The 22,154-nt window shown below is 36.9% G+C and overlaps 1 protein-coding gene and 2 long non-coding RNA genes across 7 annotated transcripts; 1 reads left to right on the plus strand and 2 right to left on the minus strand.

Annotated features, from left to right (window-relative positions):
• Positions 1-2,353: 2,353 nt before the first annotated feature.
• LOC126612988 (uncharacterized) lies at positions 2,354-4,917 on the minus strand. 2 transcript variants are annotated; one of them, XR_007619546.1, is made up of 4 exons: positions 4,682-4,917; positions 4,369-4,505; positions 3,691-3,749; positions 2,355-2,790 (listed from the first exon to the last, which is right to left on the minus strand). It is a non-coding gene; the product is annotated as an uncharacterized LOC126612988 (long non-coding RNA). The 2 variants fall into 2 exon arrangements; XR_007619540.1 differs by lacking the exon at positions 4,682-4,917 and having other exon boundaries at positions 2,354-2,790; positions 4,369-4,634.
• Positions 4,918-17,261: 12,344 nt separating this feature from the next.
• On the plus strand, positions 17,262-20,258 carry LOC126612855 (uncharacterized). 4 transcript variants are annotated; one of them, XR_007619413.1, is made up of 6 exons: positions 17,262-17,422; positions 17,515-17,673; positions 17,776-17,915; positions 18,391-18,564; positions 18,668-18,723; positions 19,396-20,258. It is a non-coding gene; the product is annotated as an uncharacterized LOC126612855 (long non-coding RNA). The 4 variants fall into 4 exon arrangements; XR_007619401.1 differs by having other exon boundaries at positions 17,515-17,658; positions 18,651-18,723; XR_007619419.1 differs by lacking the exon at positions 18,668-18,723.
• Positions 20,259-20,407: 149 nt separating this feature from the next.
• LOC126602977 (uncharacterized) lies at positions 20,408-21,904 on the minus strand. Its single transcript, XM_050269767.1, has 3 exons — positions 21,845-21,904; positions 20,823-21,089; positions 20,408-20,588 (listed from the first exon to the last, which is right to left on the minus strand). The coding sequence occupies exons 1-3, from the start codon at positions 21,902-21,904 to the stop codon at positions 20,427-20,429; spliced, it is 489 nt and encodes a 162-aa protein (XP_050125724.1). The 3' UTR covers positions 20,408-20,426.
• Between the last annotated feature and the right edge of the window lie 250 nt (positions 21,905-22,154).

Consider the following 22,154-nt stretch of genomic DNA (forward strand, 5'->3'; position numbering starts at 1 on the left):
GTGTATGCTTGGTTGTGGTTATAATTTATGAATTCACATGCAATCATAAAGGAAAAATCAATTTTGTAACATGCTTGAAAGAAGGAACTCAAATGTACGCTACAACCTTGTGAGACTTGAGCCTAGACGTTTATTTGGAGAGTTAATAATCTGTGCATTTTTGTTTTCTAAAGTCGTTGTATGATCTCATTATTCTTTGCTTGGTTGCTACCTAGAATGCGTTCATCATTATAGATCCACATACTAGAACTCATGCCCGTTCCATTCAAAGCATGACATTAATTTGCATAACACATATCCAAGATGAAGTTGTTTAGTGAACCAAAGCCAAAATAGCCGAACCCACCTTTGTCATTTGTTTTGTAGGTTTAAACCCCGTTGAGCCTTGTTTAGCCTATTTTCTTTGTTAAACCACATCATCTCTACCTAACCTAGAATAGGACTATCCATACCCTTGTTCTTGAAGTATAGTGGAGCATAACTTAGAAAGAATTCATTTTGATCAACATTATTGCAGAAAACAAGTGTGGGGGAATTTAGATTTCAAAGTTGTGTTTTTTTTTTTGTGTGCCAAAGAAATTGGGCACGGCAGAGAGAAAAATTCGTGAAAAAAAAAGAAAAAGAAAAGAAAAATAAATGCATGAGTTGCATGAATTTTCCCTTGTGTTTAAAAGTAGATTTCTGCATTCTAAAGAGAATTCTAAGTATCTACATCATTACTTTGCTCACTATTGCTTTAATAACTTTTGTTTACCCTTACCTTTCTTTGTTAGCCAACGCCCTTAACCCCATTACAACCCTTGACTTCCATCTTGAGTGTTGTGTTTTTCAATATGTGGAGTTTGAAATTGGTATGAGCATATGATATCATTGGTTCTCGTTTATAAGTAGTGGCAATCCGTTCATGAGATCATATATATACATGCATTAATAATTCCAGAAATTGTTTCTTTGTCGAAAAACATATGTGAGTACTAGTTTTCTTGTTTACATCAATCTTCTCACATATACCTAGTATAGGGAGTGTAGTCAGAAATTCTTGTGTGAAAATAAGAGTGTATCTAGTAAGGAATTGAGGGAATTCTCTAAGGCATGTTACTACATTCAAAATGCTGTTTTAATTGATTAAATGTGAGCTAGTGAATGGTGACTATGATCAAATATGCTCGAGGGTAAGAATCGCTTAAATCTATGTGAGTGGTGATCTTTGGCATGTCATGTTTCATTAAAAATCCCTGAGGCAAATGTTGGAAGATTTAGGTTATGTTTTGTTTGTTTCGTTTGTTTTGTTTTGCTCGAGGACTAGCAAAAGCTAAGTGTGGGGGAATTTGATAGGAGCATATTTATGCGACTGAGTTAGCTTGTTCTCATGCATTTATGTTGTTATTTCTTAGTTAATTATGTATTTTAAGCTATTTTCGTGTGTTTGTAGGTCCATAGGCCTTATAAAGCAATAAGGTGCATTTTGGAGCAGTTTTGGGCTTGGAATGGATAGCACATGCATGGAGTAAGGTGATGGACGAAATTGAAGACTAAAGAGGCTTGGAATGTGTTAAAAAGAAAGAATAATTAATGACAAAGAGCTCAGCAACCAAACAGGGAACATGAGTCAAGATTACCTTATTTTGATTTAATCTTTCCTAATCTTCAATGTCCCTAAGTTCCAACAACATTCCTTGTCTATTTCATTCACTCATTGCCTAGCACCACCCTTGTTCCCTCCATCATTCCAAATTTCTTGCATCAATCATCACTCCACCTTAACCCTTGACTCATTTCTACACCATTCCACCTCCCTTTCCTTTCTCTACCATGTGCACAATCATTCATGTTCCCTACTTGCATTCATTGTTGCAACACCACTCCATTTTACCCCTCATGCTTTGCATCATTACTTCACTTTCACCTTTGAATCATTTCAACACCACTTCATTTTACCCATGGTTTGCATCATTACTTCACTTTCACTTTCACCTTTGCATCATTACTTCACTTTCACCTTTGAATCATTTCAACACCACTCCATGTCCCCCTCCATTGCCTTGCCCTTCCTCTATAAAAGGAAGTGTGTGTAACATAAATTTAGTTCATATATTTTTTTAGATCATTCACTCCCATTTCAATACAACCTTCATCCAAACACATTCATTCATCTTCACATCCATTCCTCCATACAAACAAACCTTCAAACACTCACCAACACCTTGTGCCATAGCAAAGGAAGGAAAGGAAAATGCTTGGACGTGCGTGCTGTCAACTTGGATCGTTGGAGCGTTTAGGTGTTTTCTTTCTTTTGTTTCCAATGTTAAATTCATTTTCTGATTTTGTTGCAATTATGAGTGGCTAAAACCCTATTTAGTTAGGGGGAAGTTTGAAGCCATGAACATGCTTGAGATATGAATTGATTTCTTCCAATTGTGATTTGATAAGTTGTGATTGCAATTCAATTATCTATTTTATTCATAACTGATTCTTGTATGTTTATTAAGGATGCATACTTAATTTTCATGCATGAATTAGATGCTAGAATATAAATGAGTTTCACCTAATCGTTACAAGTTTATATTCATGAGTAGTGAAGGTTGTTTATCACAATCTGACACACCCCGTCCCGAAGGAGGGCGTGCTGGCCGTCACGTGAGAGTGACGTAACCATTTACACAGTTCGGAAGCTTTAAAAAAAAATTCCAATTACTAATATAACACACCCGAGGGTGAGTCCTACTTTTGTGAATTCTGTCAGAACACCGTTGGATTCCTCGTGGCCACCAAAGCTCTGCTAACTTGAACCTGGAGGGGCGCAAAACAAAATTGAGTGGGTCAGTAAAACAAAGTTTTTCGAAAACTTTTCATTTAAAACATTTCTAACCCCTCACTGTAAAACCTGTATACTTTCCCAGAAAATAGTGTATATATAAACATATATATAAGCAAAAATCTCGAATCTCAAACCTTTAACACTTTTCAGAAATATATATATATATATATATATATATAAAACCATTTGAAATCTCAAGACTTGAATCCCAAATCTTTAACATTTTTCAAGAAAAGCATGCCATGCCATAAATCAAAAATATAAATCAGGTGAAATAAGGAATCAATCGGAGACCCTGCAGTTGGTCCTATACGATTAATTCAATAGCTCATTATCTCACTAAGCCGGAGTCACCACAGTAACCTATACGGCCCTACTCTGCACATCACTCAGAACTACGTAAGGTAGTCTATACGATGAAAGGTGTAAAAATACGCTCTAGTGCTTCTCTCATCATATCATCAGCGCGCATAACTAAGATCACCCACTAGTCGGAATCACGCCTAGTGATCTATACGACTAGCATGTCGGAACCCTCACATGGTCTGTACGACATCCACCTACTTGGATCCAAGGCGAGCGTGCGGTGTGGTGAATAAAATAAGCACTAACACCTAGGGTGCAGGTTATGAGCTTAAAACATCTTATCAACAATCAATTAAATGAATAAATGAACTCACCTGACTTACCTGTGCCTCCACCGCACCATGCAACATGTATGCATCAAATATCAATTCGTATAACTCATACGCAATTCACATTTTTCAATTAATTCTATGCATGGCATTTTTAAAACATATTTTCATATAAATTCATTTTCTGGGAAAAATCAATAGTATAAAGGTAATACAAAAACAAAACTGCCCACTCACCTGGAGTTCGCCCAACAACTCCCTAGCACCACACATCAAGGCGTCATGAAGATTAGTGCCTAGAACAATAATCAAACCCAACCTCAGAAATCATGCCGATAGAATACATAACTTATATAAGACGCGTCCCTACGTAGTTCGATCCGGATGATCTGCAACTCGGATTTCAAATCCGTAACTTCCAGAGGTCCACAATATACCTCTAGGACAACATCCTAAAATTTCATTACCATCCAACGGTCGGATCTCCGTCAATTTCCAAAACTAAGTGCCGGTTAACATTCTATTTTATGAACTTACAACTCCAATTCCGGAAGATCCGTAAATCGGATTCCCAATCCGTAAGTTCCTATAATCCTCAAATATTACGTATTACAACGTATCAAAGTTTGGTGACGATCCAACGGTCGGATCGTCAATTCACATTTTCACCTAACTACGAATCGTAACCAACTTAGGTTCAATTACTCAATTTACGTCCATCAATTATCAAAACTGAACCTAGAGCCTTAATCACATGCTAATAATGACATTGGCGGGCCATTGGCCATGCGCCGCCGCGCGGGCCGCCGCGGGTGGCGGTTGGCCGCCCCCGGCTCGCCGGAAAATTCAACTATTTCCAAAAATTACCAAAATTTGCAGATTTGAAGATATCAATGAGTAGAACAACTTTCATACCTGTGGCCAAGGCCAATTTGGCCTGGAAGTGCTTCAATTTCACCAAAACCGTGAAGAACCCTAGAATTAGGTGTTTCCAATTCGACCTTCAAACTTGTTCCAACGCCTCAATTACCTCTTAGGCTTTGTTCTAGGTCCTAAAGGAATGCTAATGGTGTTAGTAATTGAAAGAAAACATTTCAAAATTTCAAGAATTTAAACAAAAGGGTCGCGGCACCCGTGTGGGTGTTCTTCGCGAAATCACCATGAAATTTAATGATTCTTGGGGTGAAACGTGAAGAGGGAAGGCCTAGATGTTGATTAGGAGTGGTACCTTGACTCAATACGTCGGAAATTTGGACGAAAATGGTGAGAACCCGCCGATTGGAAGTCGCGGGTCGCACGGGTATACGGGTTGGGAAAACCCATTTCTTCCTTCTCTCCTCCGCTTCTCGCCCTCTCTCCTTTCCTCCTTTCCTTCCTCTGGTTGGTCAGCTTCTCCCTCTCTCTTCTTCTGATTCGCCTCTCCTCCTTCTTCTCCGATTGGGCAGTTTTTGCCCAATCTCTCTTCTTCTTTCTGTTTTCTGGTTCTTCTCACGCGCACACACACACACAACTTCCTTTTTCTCATCCCAGCCATCTATTTCATTCATCATTAAATCTGGGTCGTCCATTTTCATAAAAGAATTTCTATATTTTACTAAAATTATAATTCCTTAAAATCCCAAATTTCAAACGTTAATAACTTCTTCGATATAACTCCAAATCACGAACCGTCTACGCCCACGCGTCCGTAACGACGAGTACTACGAGGATATGTCAAGAAAACAAATCTTAGATGGCACGACACAACGATTAACCTCGAATGATGTGCGTGCCTCAAAGGGCATTTTTGTAAAATCCTTTATGAAAACTTTAAAAATTCTTAAAATTAGGGACGGGCTGTCACACAATCGCGTTAATTGAATTCTTGGCAATTGTATCATGCATTCATAGTTATAATTGTCTCGTCAACACTTATGATTTTCATTGAACGTAATGATCTCTGATTGTATCTCTATTATGCATTAATATAGGGGACTTTTAGAGGATGATTTGGGTTGTCGCATGCATTCATCCAATTCAATGAGTAAAGGAAAATCTGAGGGTTAATTTGTGCATCACGGTTAATCTGGGTGTTGAGCATAATAGTTTATTGAAAAGCAATTGGAAATCGATTCATGTACAAGTGTGTCATGTGTGAAGAACGGACCTCTAACTAATCCATCCATCATTTTATTTCTCAAATTCATTTTATAATCTGCCTAGTTTTATAACTTGCTTGTTTATTTCAAATTCATCCAAACCAAAATCCCCTTTTTACTTTCTTGTTTCAAAGTGTTAAATTTCTGTTTTGTTTGTGTTTTTGAGTGTTTTGATTCAAGCCAAAACACTAAATTCATCCAAAGTTGATTTAAAGTCCAAATCTGACTAGTTTGTGTTTTTAGGCAGTTTTGAGTGTTTTTAAGTTGTTTTGAATCTTTAGAATCTGTTTTGAGTCCCTTGAGTCTATTCAAACATTTTTAATTTTGTTTTTATGTTTTTGAGTCAGTTTAAAGGTTTTAGCAAGCCCTCCTAATCCCCGGTTTAGAACGATCCCTACTTGCATTTATACTACAATTTGACAACAAGAGGGTTTAATTTGAGTGCTTAACTTTCATCGCATCATGTGAGTTCCCAGAAACAAAACTGTGAGGGCGTGGCCAGGGCCCAAAGCGGACAATATCGTGTTATGGCGGAGCCGAGATTGGGATGTGACATTGTCACCTAAGACAAAGTACATGTCCACATTTAGAGTTCTTCAAGTATTCACATAATAAAAAAATTCCATACGCCCCCTACAACGAATGAAGAGAAATCGAGACACGTTGACAAAAAATCAACCGTCGATCAACGGTAGGGTCCACAACCCTACATAACTCGATCCGCAAGATCCAACCACTGTATTTGTGATTCATAAGTTCCTAAGGTCCTCAAATCTTACATACAATAACATACTAAACTTTGGTGACGATCTAATGGTCGAATCATCATTTGCTATAATGTTCAAATTACGCAAATTCGTCAATCAGATGTCAAATATGGAATCAGACATCAAATTTAGCTTAGAAAGGTCAAGTGGTGTCTCGAGCACGCGCCGCCGTGCGCAACAGCTGGCAACCTAGATTCGTCGGAAAAATCACCTAATTCCAAATGAATGTCGTGAGACGTGGAGTAAATTGTATACCTGTGAAGAAGCCCAATTTGGCCGGGAAGTGGCCTGAAATCACTTTAGACCGTCGGAAACCCTAAAATAGGTGAATCTCGATTCGTCATCTCCGGTATTCCACCGTCCTCAAACTTGTTTAGGGTTTGCTCATGGTCTCAAAAGAATGCTAATGATGGTGGTGATTGAAAGAGAACGTTTCAGAAATAGTGAATCGCCAATGAGGGTTTCACGAAACCGACATGGGTGTTCCTCGTGGAACCAAGACCAAATCTCAATGGTTTTGGCTAGAAATGGATGCTGGGATGTCGTGGTGAAGTTTGGTAGTGATGGGAGGTTGAAGAAAGACAAAAAAATCGACAAAACAACCGTCGTCGGAGTCGCAGGAAACGGGTTAGAAAAATGAGTCGCCAGGTCTGAAACGTCGAAGGCTTTTGGGACAGCTACTTACTCTCTCTTCTCTGATTAGTCACTCCACTCACTCTCTCATTTGATTGGTCCAGCCTTCCCACATGGTGGGAGTTCCCTCATATAGTAACCCAAAATTTACTATTTAAATCTGGTATTGAACGTCCGTAACTTTTTCGTTATGGTTTCGATTCGCAAACGGTTTTCACCTACGCGCTCATATGATCGAATTATACTCGAAAACATTAATTATGACCTCGAAAAGGTCTACGAGTTTTAAAAGATTAATTACAAAAATTCACACCTTGTAACTATACGATTCAAATTCTAAAATTAACGGAATTAAAATAAACTAAAAATAATGTAAACACGAAATACAGACTTTAATAATGAAATACGTAATTAATAGTGGAATTCCGGGGACGGGATTTCACACCTTGCATCCGGACCTTCAATGCGGATCAAAATCCAAAGGTCGCGATCTGACGAGCTCATGCATAGAACAGAGTTGTTGTGACCCAATGCAATTCAAAACTTTTATGTTTTTTTATTTACTGGGTACGTTTTTGTAGGAGGAAAAGGGGAAGTCGAGAGATTCTTTGCGCATTAAAGAGGGAAAGAGAGAAAGGGGGAGCTAAGAGGTTCTTCGCGTGTTAAATTTTTGCTTCTGATTTTGCAACCTAGAAATAAAGTATTTTCTTTATGGTTTATGGTTCAAGAATATAATGGATACAGCCTAAAAATGTTTCTTTTTTTATTTTTTACTTTTTTTTTCTTATGTTGGCTTTTGGTTTATTTTTATAATGCACTATATATTAACTAAATTTATAAACATTTTGTATCTTTGTTGCAGTCAAATTAATCATATGGGTCGGCATGACGAAGTTCGACTGAGACATACAGATGTTTTGCAATCTTAAGTCTAACCTGACACACCCCGACCTCAATATCTAGTGGACACCAAAATTGAGGTGTGATGGCCATCATCCGGATGGGTGATGAAACCATAATATGCATGAAAACATAACTAAATTATCAACCAATAAAATCTATTGAAAAATTTGGCAGAACATCCCTTAAAATAGGGATATGCCCAAATTAAAAACACTTGCACATGATCAAAATTATTCAACACTTCCCCGAAGGGCCACACTTAATGGGACTTCGACCATCTATTACATGCATGAGAATATGTTCAGAGCATAATTACCCAAACACGTCTTATTAAAATATTGAGTAAATACCATACAAGATAGAATACGTCAGAGCTGTTGCAAAATACCTCAATGTCCGATGTAATCACTGATAGAATTACTGAATCATGTATAGATGGAAAGCTGATAAATACATGTAATTTGAGTGGATACTTACCAGCAGCATGGATACAATATCATCCACCGGTCGTAACTAATGACAAGCTGAGAGTATAACTGTAGTACCTCTTATTAGTGCAATGCATGATATGAATTCCATCTCACATATATATGCAAGCCATAATCAAACCAATAAACATCCAACAAAAGCCACAATCCTTTTAACATTCGACCACAAGATCAATTTTCATATTTCCCAAACCTAGGTTCCAAAGCATTGTTTCGAATTATTAATACAAGAAACCACCACCACCTCAATCAACTCCTATTCCCAAGTGTAAGCAATTACTAAATGCATCACTTTCGACTCTAGTCTTAATTAGATTACTTGGGATACTCATTCACACCATCAGATCCAAGTACTATTTTGATAAACTTTAAATAGCATGGTTAAAATAAATGAAACACTTTTAGAAAATAAGTGAAGATGTTGTTTACAAATATAGATGCATCTGTATATAAAAGCTTTGGCGGTTGATCCGTATACACTTCCAAAGATATAAGCAAGTTCATTGGAATATACATGCATAGTTAATGTATTACAGTATAATTAATAAGAAAACAATTGCATCCCTTTAAGAATATATATATATATATATATATATAGACACACACACATACATACACACAGGCCCTTTATGCAAAGGAATTTCCATTTTTTTTCAAAAAATGGGGATTAGTTGTGGGGCCCACGTTGCATTGAACTTTAACGATCCGAACAGTCTATTTTGTAAGTCTCGATTCATATATCATCCTTGTAAAAATTCAATTCAATCCGAACCCATTTGCCTATTTAATTATCAAGATAAAATTTTATTGTTTCTTATATAACAAAGTATTCGTTAATTTCTTTGAACTCAATTAGATATCTTAAACATTTCCGATTTGGTTAATATTTTGTAAGGATGATCTATGTGGTGCAACTTGAAAAATAGACGATTACGATCGTTAAAGTTCGATGTGGTGTAAACCCTACAATTAATCTTCATTTTTATAAAAGAATGGGAACCCCTTCCCTTAAAGGTTTCCTATGTATATATTTGTTCTCCAGACATATGCAGAAGGTAATGTAAAACTAATGAGAACTTAAATGGATATTCCATACATAGGACAATTCCATATATGCTTTTTCAACATTTATATCGAAAAGCCAAATTGTTTTGAGGAAATTAATTGTAGCAATGATCCCTTAACTTTTATCTTATTGGAACAATGGTCTCTCAACTAAAAATTCATGACCATTGGTTCCTTAACACCACACAACGTGTAGTTATGGTCATTTTCATTAACTCCGTCAGAACTTTTGTTAAAACAAGTAATGTTAGAAGAATCATTGCTACAATTAGGTTAAAGTTGGGGACCATTGCTCTAATTAAATTAAAATTGAGGGATCATTTCTCCAAATTGCTTAAAGTTCAAGGACCATTTCTACAATTTTCTCATCTAGTTTCCCATATTTACCCCATGATTCAGCTTCACATGCATTGCACATGACTCATTTTGACAAAAAATTTAACAAAATTGACGAAAATGACCATAAATGCACGTTTTGAAGAGTTAAGAGACCAATGGTCGTGGATTTTAGTTGAGGGATCATTGCTCCAATTTGGTTAAAGTTGAGGGATCATTGCTACAGTTTTCTCAAATGTTTCGTATGCGAAAATAGGCATTTGTAAAGTTTGGCTTGTTTATGGCATTATTACTTTAGTCTAAAGTAAGGCTGGGAATGGCACTGTAGAAATGAATAGTGTTCCAATCCGAATTTCAGTTTAATTACAACAATGCCATTGCTCTTTGTGTTGCCTTTAGGTGAGCAGCCCGGCTTGCAGTCAGGCCCAAATGTATTGGTTTTAGCTGAGAAGCCCGGCCCTTGGTCAGGCCCAAAATTTTAAATTACAGTTTTGCCCATACAAAATAACAATCCGATTGTATCGGGAAGGACAATTTTGTCCTTTCAGTTTTGGGTGAGATAAGGGGTAACAGGGTAAGTTTCATTTGCTGTCGTTTAATGAGGGTTTCGGGGATGAGGGCTCTGTGTGTGTGTGGATGAGAGAGAGAGAGAGAGAGAGAGGGAGATGGCGATGGAAGGAGAGCGAGGGGGAAGGGAAGGGTTCTCGGCACTGTTGCTGCATGTGGATTTCACATGTGGGAGAGTGGGTATGGTCAGAGAAAACCATATAGGTCATTGGGATTTCAGGGAAACGGGGTAGGGGTCATGAATGAACTCTGCTGAGAGTGTGGGTACCGGATCTTGCGCTGCATGCCTCAAATCAAAGATAAGTTCGTTTTTTTTATTGTATTTTTTGTGGTAGCTTAGCTTTTGGAATTGTTTAGTATGTTAGGTCCGATTTTGGGGGATTTATCTTTTTAGAGAGAGAGATGGACAGGGAGATAGAGAGAGAGAGAGAGAGAGGAGGAGGAAGCATGACTGTGTGCAATTTTTGGTGTTAATTAATGGGTTGGTGCGTAGGGTGAGTGACAGAGTGACAGAGTGAAGGAGGGACGTGTGGGAGGGTATGAGTTTTCAGTTCTTTCTTTTGATTCAACAGGTTATACATTGTTTGAAAAACCTTTTTTTATTATTTTTTTCTCGTTTGCTTTGTTAAAACCATCATTTGAATTTTTGGGTTTCACTGTGTTCATTTCTCTGCTTCTTCATAATTTGCTGGTGTTTGCTTTTCATCCCTCTATTGGTAGATCTTTTTCTCATTTCTTGGTTCCTTATGTATTCTTTGGTACAAATCTATTTACTTTTTGGCTGTGTGATAATCTTAGCAGGTGAACTATATGAACGTTTTTTTTGAAACGAGTTAAGAAGATCCAGCTGAAAAGAGCATGCAAGATAGAGAACTGGTATGCTGCTCGCCAGGGAAAGGCTGCTGGAGAGGCTGAGACGGATGCCTCCTTCAAAAACCAGGTCAGTTTCCTGCTACTCGGCGTCTTAATGTATCCAAATTGTTTATCTTTTGATGAAATTAGCTGGCTTTATTTTCTATTTTATTTATCTGCATATTATTTTGGTTTGTTGAAATTTTGACTATAGTCATTGTCACATGGGCGCCCAGCCCAACCCAAATTAGTTGAGGATATTTAAATCTTCACCATGGTATTATAGTACTCACTCACAGTTGTGAATACTAAGGTGCAGGCATGGCATGAAGAAGTGGACCGTGCACGCCAAGGTCAGAGGGATGCAGAGGGCAAACTTTTTTCTTTGGAGGTAAGTATCCTTTGTTTATTGCCCAACAGTGTTGTTATTATCAATTTGTAGCTTTGCGTTCTGAATTTTTTGCTTTGTCAAACAACCTTTTTGAAATGCTCGATTTCAAGCCGAAGTCCAAAAAATGAGAGTTGAGATGGCTTCCATGAAGAGGGATGTAGAGCATTACTCGCGCCAGGTGAAATCTGCTTCCTCTCTTTTCGTATATCTTCATATGAAGAGTTTTACTAAGTTATATTGAGAACTATGTTATTTATAGGTTATATTTTCCATTTTGCAAGAACACATGGAGCTAAGGAAGAGCTATCGTGAACTCACTGATCTACTGGTAATGTCACTCAAACTGCTTTATTTGTGCATGCTGCTACTATGCGCTTGAATGCATTTTATTACTGGCGGGATGCGAAGAATGCTAGATATATGTGCTGGATCGCTTGATTAGTGTTAGGGTTTTAACAACTAATTGTTAGCAGCTAGAAGCTCTGGTTAGATGAATGCTAATTTGATTTTCCTTACAGTACTTGAGTGCCAGTTTCATATTGTTTGTTCCCTGCTGGATACATGCTGTACAGTTTCATTTCTGTTTCTTCATAACTTTCTTGGCCCTGCGATATATGCATATTGAGTACAATGAATATCCATTGTTCTCTAACTGTTGGGCTTTACTATCTTTGTAGCAGCCTGCCTAACATTTTTTAGGCTCTACACTCTACCATCCAATTTATGAAAAATTCAAAGATTGGACGGTATTGATTGCATAAATGAAAAAAATACTATGATATTAGAAAGGTGAATGTAATTGTGTTAGAAGAAGCGTCTAGCATGATGGGTAATATTTTAAGTTTGTATTTCTAAAATTTTTTCGTTCTGGAGTATGATTTACCTCAATTGTTTTGTACTTTAATCTTTACTAATTTTCATTGTGGAGTATGATTTGCCTCAACTAACAACTTTTCATTGTTTAACTTTTTCCTCCCTTAGATAGTTGCATATGTTTGATTTGTTAATCTGCTTCTTACACATGTTGTTTCCTAATGGTGTAGGTGGATTGCCGGATGCATGTGCAGATTACTTGAATAGACGAAGCTAAGAATGACTTAGTATTAAGTGAGAAAGAAGCTTGGGTCAGTTGGATTTTGACATTTGATTTATTCATGTTTTTTTGTTGCTTGCAATGTTCTCTCATTGTTTGTTCTGAGATTCTGTGATCTTATTTTTCATAGGAACTGACATTGGTTTGCCATATAATGTTTCAGGAACTAATACAACAACTAATCACCTTGCTTAGGTCTCAAGACACATACTTAACAGGTTAACAAACGCTAACCTATAAACTTATCTACTAAGCTGGACCATTAACCTCTGTTTATATCCCTGCCACTCATCTTTTGGCACTTATCAATAGCAAAATCTAGAGTTGTTGAAACCCCAATTTTAATGAATATTATTTTTAGTTGATAATTAAAATTAATTGATGATTAATCTATTCCATTGTGCATTATTTTATCGCCAAATACTTTGAATATTCATTAGCAAAAGATATAGGGTTCACTATTTAATGAATAGAATTTTGATGGTGGATTGCATTTCCTGAGTTATAAATGTGGTGAATCCATTATTTACTAGCTGAATAATCATAATGTTTTGGCCACTTACCTTGAATTTTGTTCAAATTGAAGAAGTCACATGTTTCTTTCTGTTGTTGAGGTAATCTCTCTGTTGAAAGCTTCTATTTCTTTTTTCTTTTTCTTTTTTTCATTTGGGTAGATTTTTTTTTTATGGATTTATGTATTTTTTTTCTTCAGAGAATTCGAAATGAAATAAGAATAGCGGATTGAGCATAAACAAATTGATGAAATTTTTATTTGAGTGTTTGTGTTGGTCCTTTTTTGATTTGTTGAGGTTTGGAATTATTTGAGTTTTTTTGCTGTTAGTACTGTGAAGGATGCTTGGCAATCGCGAAATGGGGGCTACCTCTTTGGAAAGAGAAGTCTCGCTATCCAACCTCTCATGAATTACAAACAGGGTGCTTTCTTGCTGAAAAACCACTGAATCAGTAGAACTTTCCTCGGTTCTTCAATTCGATTCGAATAATTTTTTTACCCAGAAAAGCCAGCGTTTCCTGGTGAGTTTTACAGCTTTCTCAATGTTTTTTTTATTTTGGATTTGCAAATTTGTTTTCTGTTCAAATTTCCTTTTGTGATTTTGGAGGTTTTGTTTATCGATTCTCTCACTCATCTCTCAGCTCTCTCCCACTTTTGAGGTACATGTCGTTGGATTCCGTTTGCTGCTGTTGATCTGCAGGTAAAGCTTCAATTACCATACAAAGTTTACATTTTTCATGATTTCTTGAATTTGGGTTTTAAACAAAGGAAATATTGCTAGATTCTTATCTTATGTGCAAATTACTGGCTATTTGGATTGGTGCTTGAGATTTAGAGAATGTCTCGCAGCTTTAATTTCTTTTTCCTTCATTATTACTGTTTTCAAAATTTTTATTGCTGGGTATTGATAATTTGTAGTATGTGAGGGCTTCAATATGTTGGAATTTTGAATGGTTATTGCTTCATCGGAATTTGGGTGGTCCAAATTTTGAATTAGAAGAAACCCATTTGATTAATATTTTTGGTGGATTGGTTCTCTGTGTTTTCTTTGCTATTTCTCCCCCAGTTGGAAATTGGAAGCCCCAACTTTGAGCTCAGAGCTTGAATTTCTCAATCGTTCGTTTCTCTACACTCTCATCAGTCACTCTTGATCCTCTATCTAAAGAACTGGGTAATTTTCCAGCTCTATCAAGTAATACTCAATTTAATTGCTTAATTGAGGTTTTTTGTTTCTCTTTTTCGCTCTTTCATCAGTTCATTGGCTTTGATGTTGAGCTTAAGTAAATGGGAGATCATTAATTGGCATTGTTCAAAATATAATTATGTGTTTTTGGATTTGTGAAACGATTTGCCTAATGATGATAGTGGTTAAAATAAATTTTTCGTTATGAAAGAGAACATTGTTCTTCATTTGCCTACGGTTTTAACTACAAAGTTAAACTACTATGCTTTTGTTCAATTGATTGCAACTCATGCCGCAGTTTGCTTCACAAACCTCTATGGTTAGCTTCCATACAGTATGTTGCAAGTTTGAGGATATCTTTACATCTTAATTTTTGCTCTCTCTGGTTGCTTCAAGTTTGTAATTTTACGTGTTACATTGCTACTTGATTGATTATAAAAATGCAAAAGAAAATCCATTTTGCTTTTATTCAACTTAAATGTATCCTTTTGTTTGTTCATAATTGTGTTGAATTTATTCAACTTAAATGTGTTTTATTCATCTGTTTACGCTTAAAACAACTGGTTCCCCTAGCAATGCGCGGACCTAATTTCTAGTACATATACTAAAAGCCAGCAGAAAATTACTGTTCATCATGGGAGATAGAGCACTGTTCATTAACAGTGAAAGGGAAAAAATGCCCTCGGTTTCTTCTTTACTTCACGTACTGTTTACGAATTGCTACAGTATAAAGTCCGTTTTGTCATTCCTGTCCACGCATCTTTCATCGTCCGTTTCTCTTGCTTCGACCGCATCTTTTTCGCTTTACCTTTCCTCTTCGTTTTTCGCCTTCGCTAGGCTGCAATTTTCGGAGGTGGATTGTTTGCCCTTCTATTTCCATGCTCTCCCCATGCCCTCCATTGATGTGTGGTCACGGTTAAACTATGTCAACATTTTATATTAATTTTTTTATAGAAATAATAAAATAAAAAGTAATAGGTATCCAGGAAATTTTCGTCAAAATATCCAGGAAATAGGTATCCAGGAAATTTGCTTTACCGATATTTTAATAGGTATCCAGGAAATTTGCTTTACCGATATTTCGCCGATATTATCGGTTTTTTGCTTTACCGATATTTTAATAGGTATCCAGGAAATTTTCGTCAAAATATCGCGATATTATCGATATTATCGATAATATCGCGATATTTTAGATAATATCGAGACATTTTGGTTTCTCGACAGTCAGTCACAATCTCGCCGGAGAATCAGAATAACTCCGAGCAAGAACAAAACCTGCAACCAAACGGAACAAAATCATCACTATCTTTCAACAAAAATCACCACTTTATACCAAAATCAGTGACAAAATTACACTAATCCGAGAAGCAAGGGCTTGAATTCGAGCAAGATCTGGAAGAAAACAGTAGAAGCTGAGAAATCGAGTACCTCACCGGCAGTTACAGTGCTAAAGATCATCATCTTTGGAAGGCCGCGGATCAGACGGAGCTGAGAGATCAATGAGTAAGCATTTCATAGATCGTATTCGATGAGCAGCTGAAAGAGAGGAGAGAGAAAGCAGAGAGAGACGCGGACGAGGAGGATCTCGCTGATGGGGACGACGAAGGAGAGGTAGAGGTCGCGGCCCGCGGGACATGGTGACGGGCTCGACGAGGAGGAAGGCGAAGGAGGAGCAGAGGAGATGGGTGCGTGCGTGCTGCGGTGCAGAGAAGAGAGATGAGGGAGATATGAGAGAGAGAGCCGAGAGGGAGACAGAAGAAAAAGAAGAAAACAGAAAGAAGAAGAAAAGAAGAAGGGAGTCGCGGGGGAACAAAGAGAGAAAAGAGAAAAGTGGAGGGGCTGCCACGTGGCCACTTCAGAAAGAAAGGGATCCAATGTTTTGGATCCTGATTGGGTAGTCAAAGAGGACCAATTTGATATATTAAAATGTTTAGGGGATAATTACACAAATATATCTTTATAAATGGGGGTGGGTGTTACATATTGCCCTAAAAAACTCCAAGTAATTACAACATCGTATTAGAATTGTAATTGATCCTTGTTAGATTTGGTTTAGAAATTCTATGTAATTTAGTGATTGTTTCATATTAGATTTAGATTTGAATTTTTTACTCCATTCAGATTTTAAATGATTATAATAGATTTAAAAATTTACGAACTTTGATGAAGTTTAATAATTTTTAAAACTTTTATGTAAAATTTTAAGTGAATTCCCTCAAATTTTCAGGTAGCGATTTGAGAATGTTTAAAATATTATGTGAAATATTTCTAATTTTTTCGAGTTTCCCAGCTTTTTAAAAATCTCTTTGAATCAATTTCTAAATTAATACATTTGGAATGTATGAATTTCTTAAAAATCATGATCGAATACCCCTTAAACTTTAAAGAATCACTTAAAATCCTAATTAAATGCCCTTAGATTTTTAAGGAGAATTAAAATGTTTATAAGCCCCAATTGGATGTACCGCTTAATTTAACTAATTGACACAACACAACATAACCAGTTAAGATTACAAATTAACACAAAAGACGACTTGATGCGAGGTCATATCTACAAAACTTGCCGCAATAAGCCCCAATTGGTGTGTTTAAACTTCTTTCATTAATTACTACATATTTTCTACACTCATAATGTTTGTCAGCTCGCTATATAATCAACTTGATAATGTTAAATCCATCATGCAATGCATTTCCTTCCAATTTTTTGTGATAAACTAATAGATAATTGACTAAATAAACATCCTGCAAAGTTTCAATAAAAATTTTCAAGTTTTTTTTACAATTTCCGTGATTTTCATGTAATTTTTATCGGTATCGATATTATGCCGATATTTTTATCAATATTTCCGTGTTTTCGAGTACATATTTCCGATATTACCGATTCATCCGCGATTTTCTCCCTTTTCGCCAGCCCCTCTTTTGCTCTCAAATCCTTGCTCTTTCTTTTTCAAACTAGTCTCAGAAGAGATCCTGGGTTTATCTAATCCTTTGTTGTTCGGCGTTTTGTTCTCATCTTGCGATCGTCGGGGCAGCAGCTTTAAGGTAAGTTTGTTTTTAATGATTTATCCTCAATTTACGATGTCTGGGCTAACAAATTTAAGATCTTTATTTTTCTTTTTGCTGTGGATCTGCAGGTTTTGACAAGTTTTTTGTGAAATTGGTGCTGTCAGTGGGTGTTAATATCAGGTACCCATGTTCAGTTTTTCGTTTTGATTTGAAGGAATTTCTTGCGCAGAAGAGCTAGGTTTCTTGGTGAGTTCTTCGGGTTGTGCATATGGGTAATTTTCTTTTAGGTATAACCCTCTGCTTCTGCTGCTCTCTCTCTCTCTCATCCCTGCCTGCTCCTCTCCAATTGTTTGCTGTTCTTAAATATTGTGTTCATTGCCTGATACAAGGAGCTGCAGCAATCTGTTTTATCCTACACGGGACAACGAGGCAATGGCGTGACAACAAGTGAGCTTGGATATCCAAAGAAAAAGAACAGTTGGTTCATCTGCTGGAGTCTGAAGCTCAGAGAAGTGGAGGAAAATTGCAGGTGTGCGAGAAATTTTATTTTGCTGATAGGACTCCTTATTTACCGATGCATTTTGAATTAATTGAAAAGTTGGATTTGAGTTAACAGCTATAAAAATGTAGACATGATTGCTGAGATTATGCTATGAAAGTGGAATAAAAAAATGGTAGTTTATAATATTGCGTACCAATTTTTTTCTCTCTTTTTTACCAAATGATAAGGGTGGTGGCTCAGGCCGCCCCCCTACGCGTCCCCACTCTTCGACAAGTTGAAATCATGGTGATAGTTTATGGGTTGCGGTCTTGGGATTCTGCAAATAGAATAAAAAACAGACACTTAACTATCTTGTTATTAAGCATTTCTGCATCATTCAGTTGCTCTTGATTTTCGTCTTTTAAGCGCTCTTATTTCTGCGATCTGACTTGAGGAGGGGTTTTAGACCTATGGTTGTGGGTGTTTTGTCTGACCCCATTAAATTGGTTTCCGAGATTTGTAGACTTGCGATCGGCGGTCAAACATTTCGTGATTCTTGCTTTTTTTCCGACTGGGATTGACGAATTTTGGCCGAATCTGTTTCCTGTTTTCTTCTCTGTTTGAGCGGCCGCTGCCTTTCGGTCGTTGAGCGCCGGCAGTCTTTAGATCTTTGGCAAATCAATTTAATACAACCGAGGTATGTTTTATAACTGCTGTCTTTCAATTTTTGTTCTGTATTTTTGTTAATTTGGATGAAGCTCTAATAATTTTGTTTTGGATCAGTTGTGGTCCTCTGTTAGGATTTTCCTGGCTAAGAGGGTATTTGCATTTTTGTTGCTTGGTTGGTCGATCCAGTGTATTAAAAGCGTGAGGCGTGGGCGAGGCGTCCGAGGGAAGCTCGGCCTAGGCGTGAGGCGTGAGGCGAAGCCTCATGGGACCTAAATTTTTTAATATATATACATTGAGCGTACACATATATTATATTAAAAATAAGAAGATTATTAATCAATAATCACCTTGAGCACACACATATATTATAAATATATACACACACACATATATATACATATATTATATTATATATGCATAAAATAGAGGATGAAAAACACAATGAGCACACATATAACAATGCACGCAAACAACACACACATCCATTATATAAAAAATAAAAATCAGAAAAAAGGCATAGAGACAAAAGTGCAAGGAAGATGTATGAGACAGTTAAAATCCTACCCAAAATTTGGGTTTGGGAGTAAAGAAAAAAAAAAAAAAAAAAAAACTCACTGAGGCGCGCCTAGGCGGCTCCGGCGACGCCTAGGCGGCCTTTCGCCCACTCCAGCAAAACTGAGGCGTTAGCCATGGAGCCAAGCCTCAAGGGCGCCCTAGGCGCGCCTCGAGGCGAGTTTTTTAAAACATTGGGTCGATCACAAATTTACGAACAGCTGTGGTGGTCCTGTTAGAGCCAAGCCTCAAGGGCGCCCTAGGCGCGCCTCGAGGCGAGTTTTTTAAAACATTGGGTCGATCACAGATTTACGAACAGCTGTGGTGGTCCTGTTATTTTTTTGGTATGTTTTTTCTCCTTTTTGGTTTTTTCCCGGTTTGAGCACCCATTCATGAAGAATTAAAATGTGTTTATAGTTTTTCAGGAGAGATTAGAAAAGTGATTTCAATTTGGGAAAATTTAATGTTGGTTAAAATTTGTTTATAATTTTTGGGAAGGAATGAGAGGACCCATTGAAGTATGTGTTGTGATTATTTTTTATTCATATTTTTAACAAATTGGGCATGAATTGGTAGGTTAACTGTGTGTGTTTATTATTTGAATCGGCCATGTTTGTCTTTCTATGGTTCTAAAAAATTTGTAAAGGCTGTTAACTTGGAAGAAAATGGGATCGAGGGTGAGGGGAAAACAGCAGAGAAAGCATGGAAGAGAGATTTGGGATTAGGGGTAGGAAAACAGATGAAAAGAATATGATAGAGGAATGGGTTCAGTTCATTTTCACTATTTTTTTTAACTGATTTGGATTTTGTTTGGGTTTGAGGCCATCATTGGCGTTAAGACGTTTATTATCAGATCGTGTGTGTTTTTTGCTAACTTTTATTGGTAATTTTTATGTTGTTCTTATGATTTTGTGTGGTAGGGTTTCTGAATTTTATCGTTGTTCATTTGGTTTTTTCTGAATTTTATCTGATTTTGTGTGGTGAGTTTACAAAATAATACTAAATAAATTTATTTGTAATTTCGGATGATTGTGATTCAATCCTACTACAATTGAAATTCACAGAAAGAATGAAAAACCAGAACAAAACTGCAGCACCTAAAAAGTTGTCATACAAAAAAACATGGAATGTAAAAATATGTTAAGAAATCTAGTTCGTTAATTTCCAGCTGGTAAGCGGCATTATGTAACTTTAGTAGTATAACTAATTAACTACTTATCTAGTGGGTTGCACTTCTATCCTTGATCTCAGTTGTGGCTGCAAAGTGCAGGCCACCACCAAGTCTCAGTGTTTGTGTATTAGCAAAACACTTAAATAAATTAAATTCTGAAATGTAAATTATATTCCTATAACTTTAAGATGCACATATAGTATTGTTGAAGTCGAACTGAAAGCACTGACAATTCCAAGCAACAGAGCAGCAATTATTAAGAGCCAAAACTCATTCCTAGTCTCCTCATCCTGGTACTCTACTCCGTAATCTTCGTTCAGCATCATTGACTGAAATTAGGAGAGAAAAAGAAAAGGAATTTCAGAAATTGTCTATGAAGCAAAGGATACTGCAGTTACTTCAAGACATGTAAATTGCATATGTATAAAGTAATTTTCTACATAAAGTAACGAGGCATAACTCTCTCTCTCCTCTTCAAACCCTAAACAGAGCAAAGCCACAAACTTTACAGAGATTAGAATGAGAACTGGAATTAATAGAACAATGACTGAAAAGTAACATACTTGAGGAGTGAATGATTTAGTGTTTCCATCATCGGAAAGCCGGAGTAAGTCGCTAAGAGAGGTCGCAAACAGCCCAAAGGGACAAACCCAGACCCCCGGCCCCGATCCATACCCTTCCCCCTCAAATCCCGACGGCCCCCATACTTTTCTCTGACTGTACCCCCTCTCCCACTCATGAAATCGAGGATCTGTAGCAATGGTACTGAGATCCCCACTCCTCCCCCTCCCTTTCTCTCTGTCACTCTGTCTCCCTCTCCCTCTGTCTGTCTATCTTTATCCCAGAGCGGCATGGCCTCGCATCCCTGAAACCCTCACCGAAAGGTGGCAATTTTGTAAATAACTTGAAATCCACCAACAGCAGGGGCAGAGAATTGAAACAGACATTTAGGCTCGTTCGATAACCATTTAGGCCAAAACTGAGCACACCTAAACCATTCCTACTCGTGCCAAATGTTAGCGGGGAAGCAAGATGATGACTTTATTGTTCAAAACCAAAAGAAAAAAAGAGAGAAAACAAAATAACAAATCTAATGGTTGTAGTGTAAAAGCTGAGAACGTAAATAAACATGCAGGGAAAAAAATTGAAGATACAAAGTAGCTGCATCATGAAACACTTGCTCCAATTAGACGCAAAAAGTGATGGTGATGAGAAGAGAGAGAAAATGCAGTCGTTTTGATTTTTCTGGCTTTTAAAGGGAGCAGCTTTCTTCGACCACCAAAAAAAGGAAGCTGCTTTTCGTGTGGTTGTGATTTCCTGAGTGTATGTGAGCGGGTCTATGGCACTTGCACTTTTTGTGTCGGTTACGGTAACCGGGCGAGGTGGACACGGCGGCGTGGGACTGAATTCGGAGAGGTGAGAAAAATTAAAAACACAAAAAGAAGGTGTTCATTTTGTCACATTTTTATTACTAAAAATTCAATAAAGTACATTCATTAGTATGGTAACTTAACTATTTAATTCCATCTCATTAAACTAAAAAAAACAATTACATAAAAATAAGGGAAACCTTGTCCAGAGAGACCTGAGAGAAAGTGACGACTTCTCCTCTCATTCCACTCCATACTTGATCTCTAAAGTCCATTTGGCATGTAATTGATGTTCAATTTCAAATTTAGTGGTAGCAATTAGCAAAGCTAATGAAAGAATAAAATAAAATGAAAGAAAAAGCATCATGAAATAAATCAAGATGAAGAATGAAATTTTGGCAACTCGCCATTCTCTTCTTTTATACAAAAGATACATCCTATTTGTAGTGAAAACAGGTCCCGACAAACCCAGTTATCGTCAAGAAGTATTTTGTATGACTTTAAAAACATATTCCGAGAAATTAT

Source organism: Malus sylvestris, chromosome 2 (genome assembly GCF_916048215.2).
Source record: "Malus sylvestris chromosome 2, drMalSylv7.2, whole genome shotgun sequence".
Lineage (NCBI taxonomy): Eukaryota > Viridiplantae > Streptophyta > Magnoliopsida > Rosales > Rosaceae > Malus > Malus sylvestris.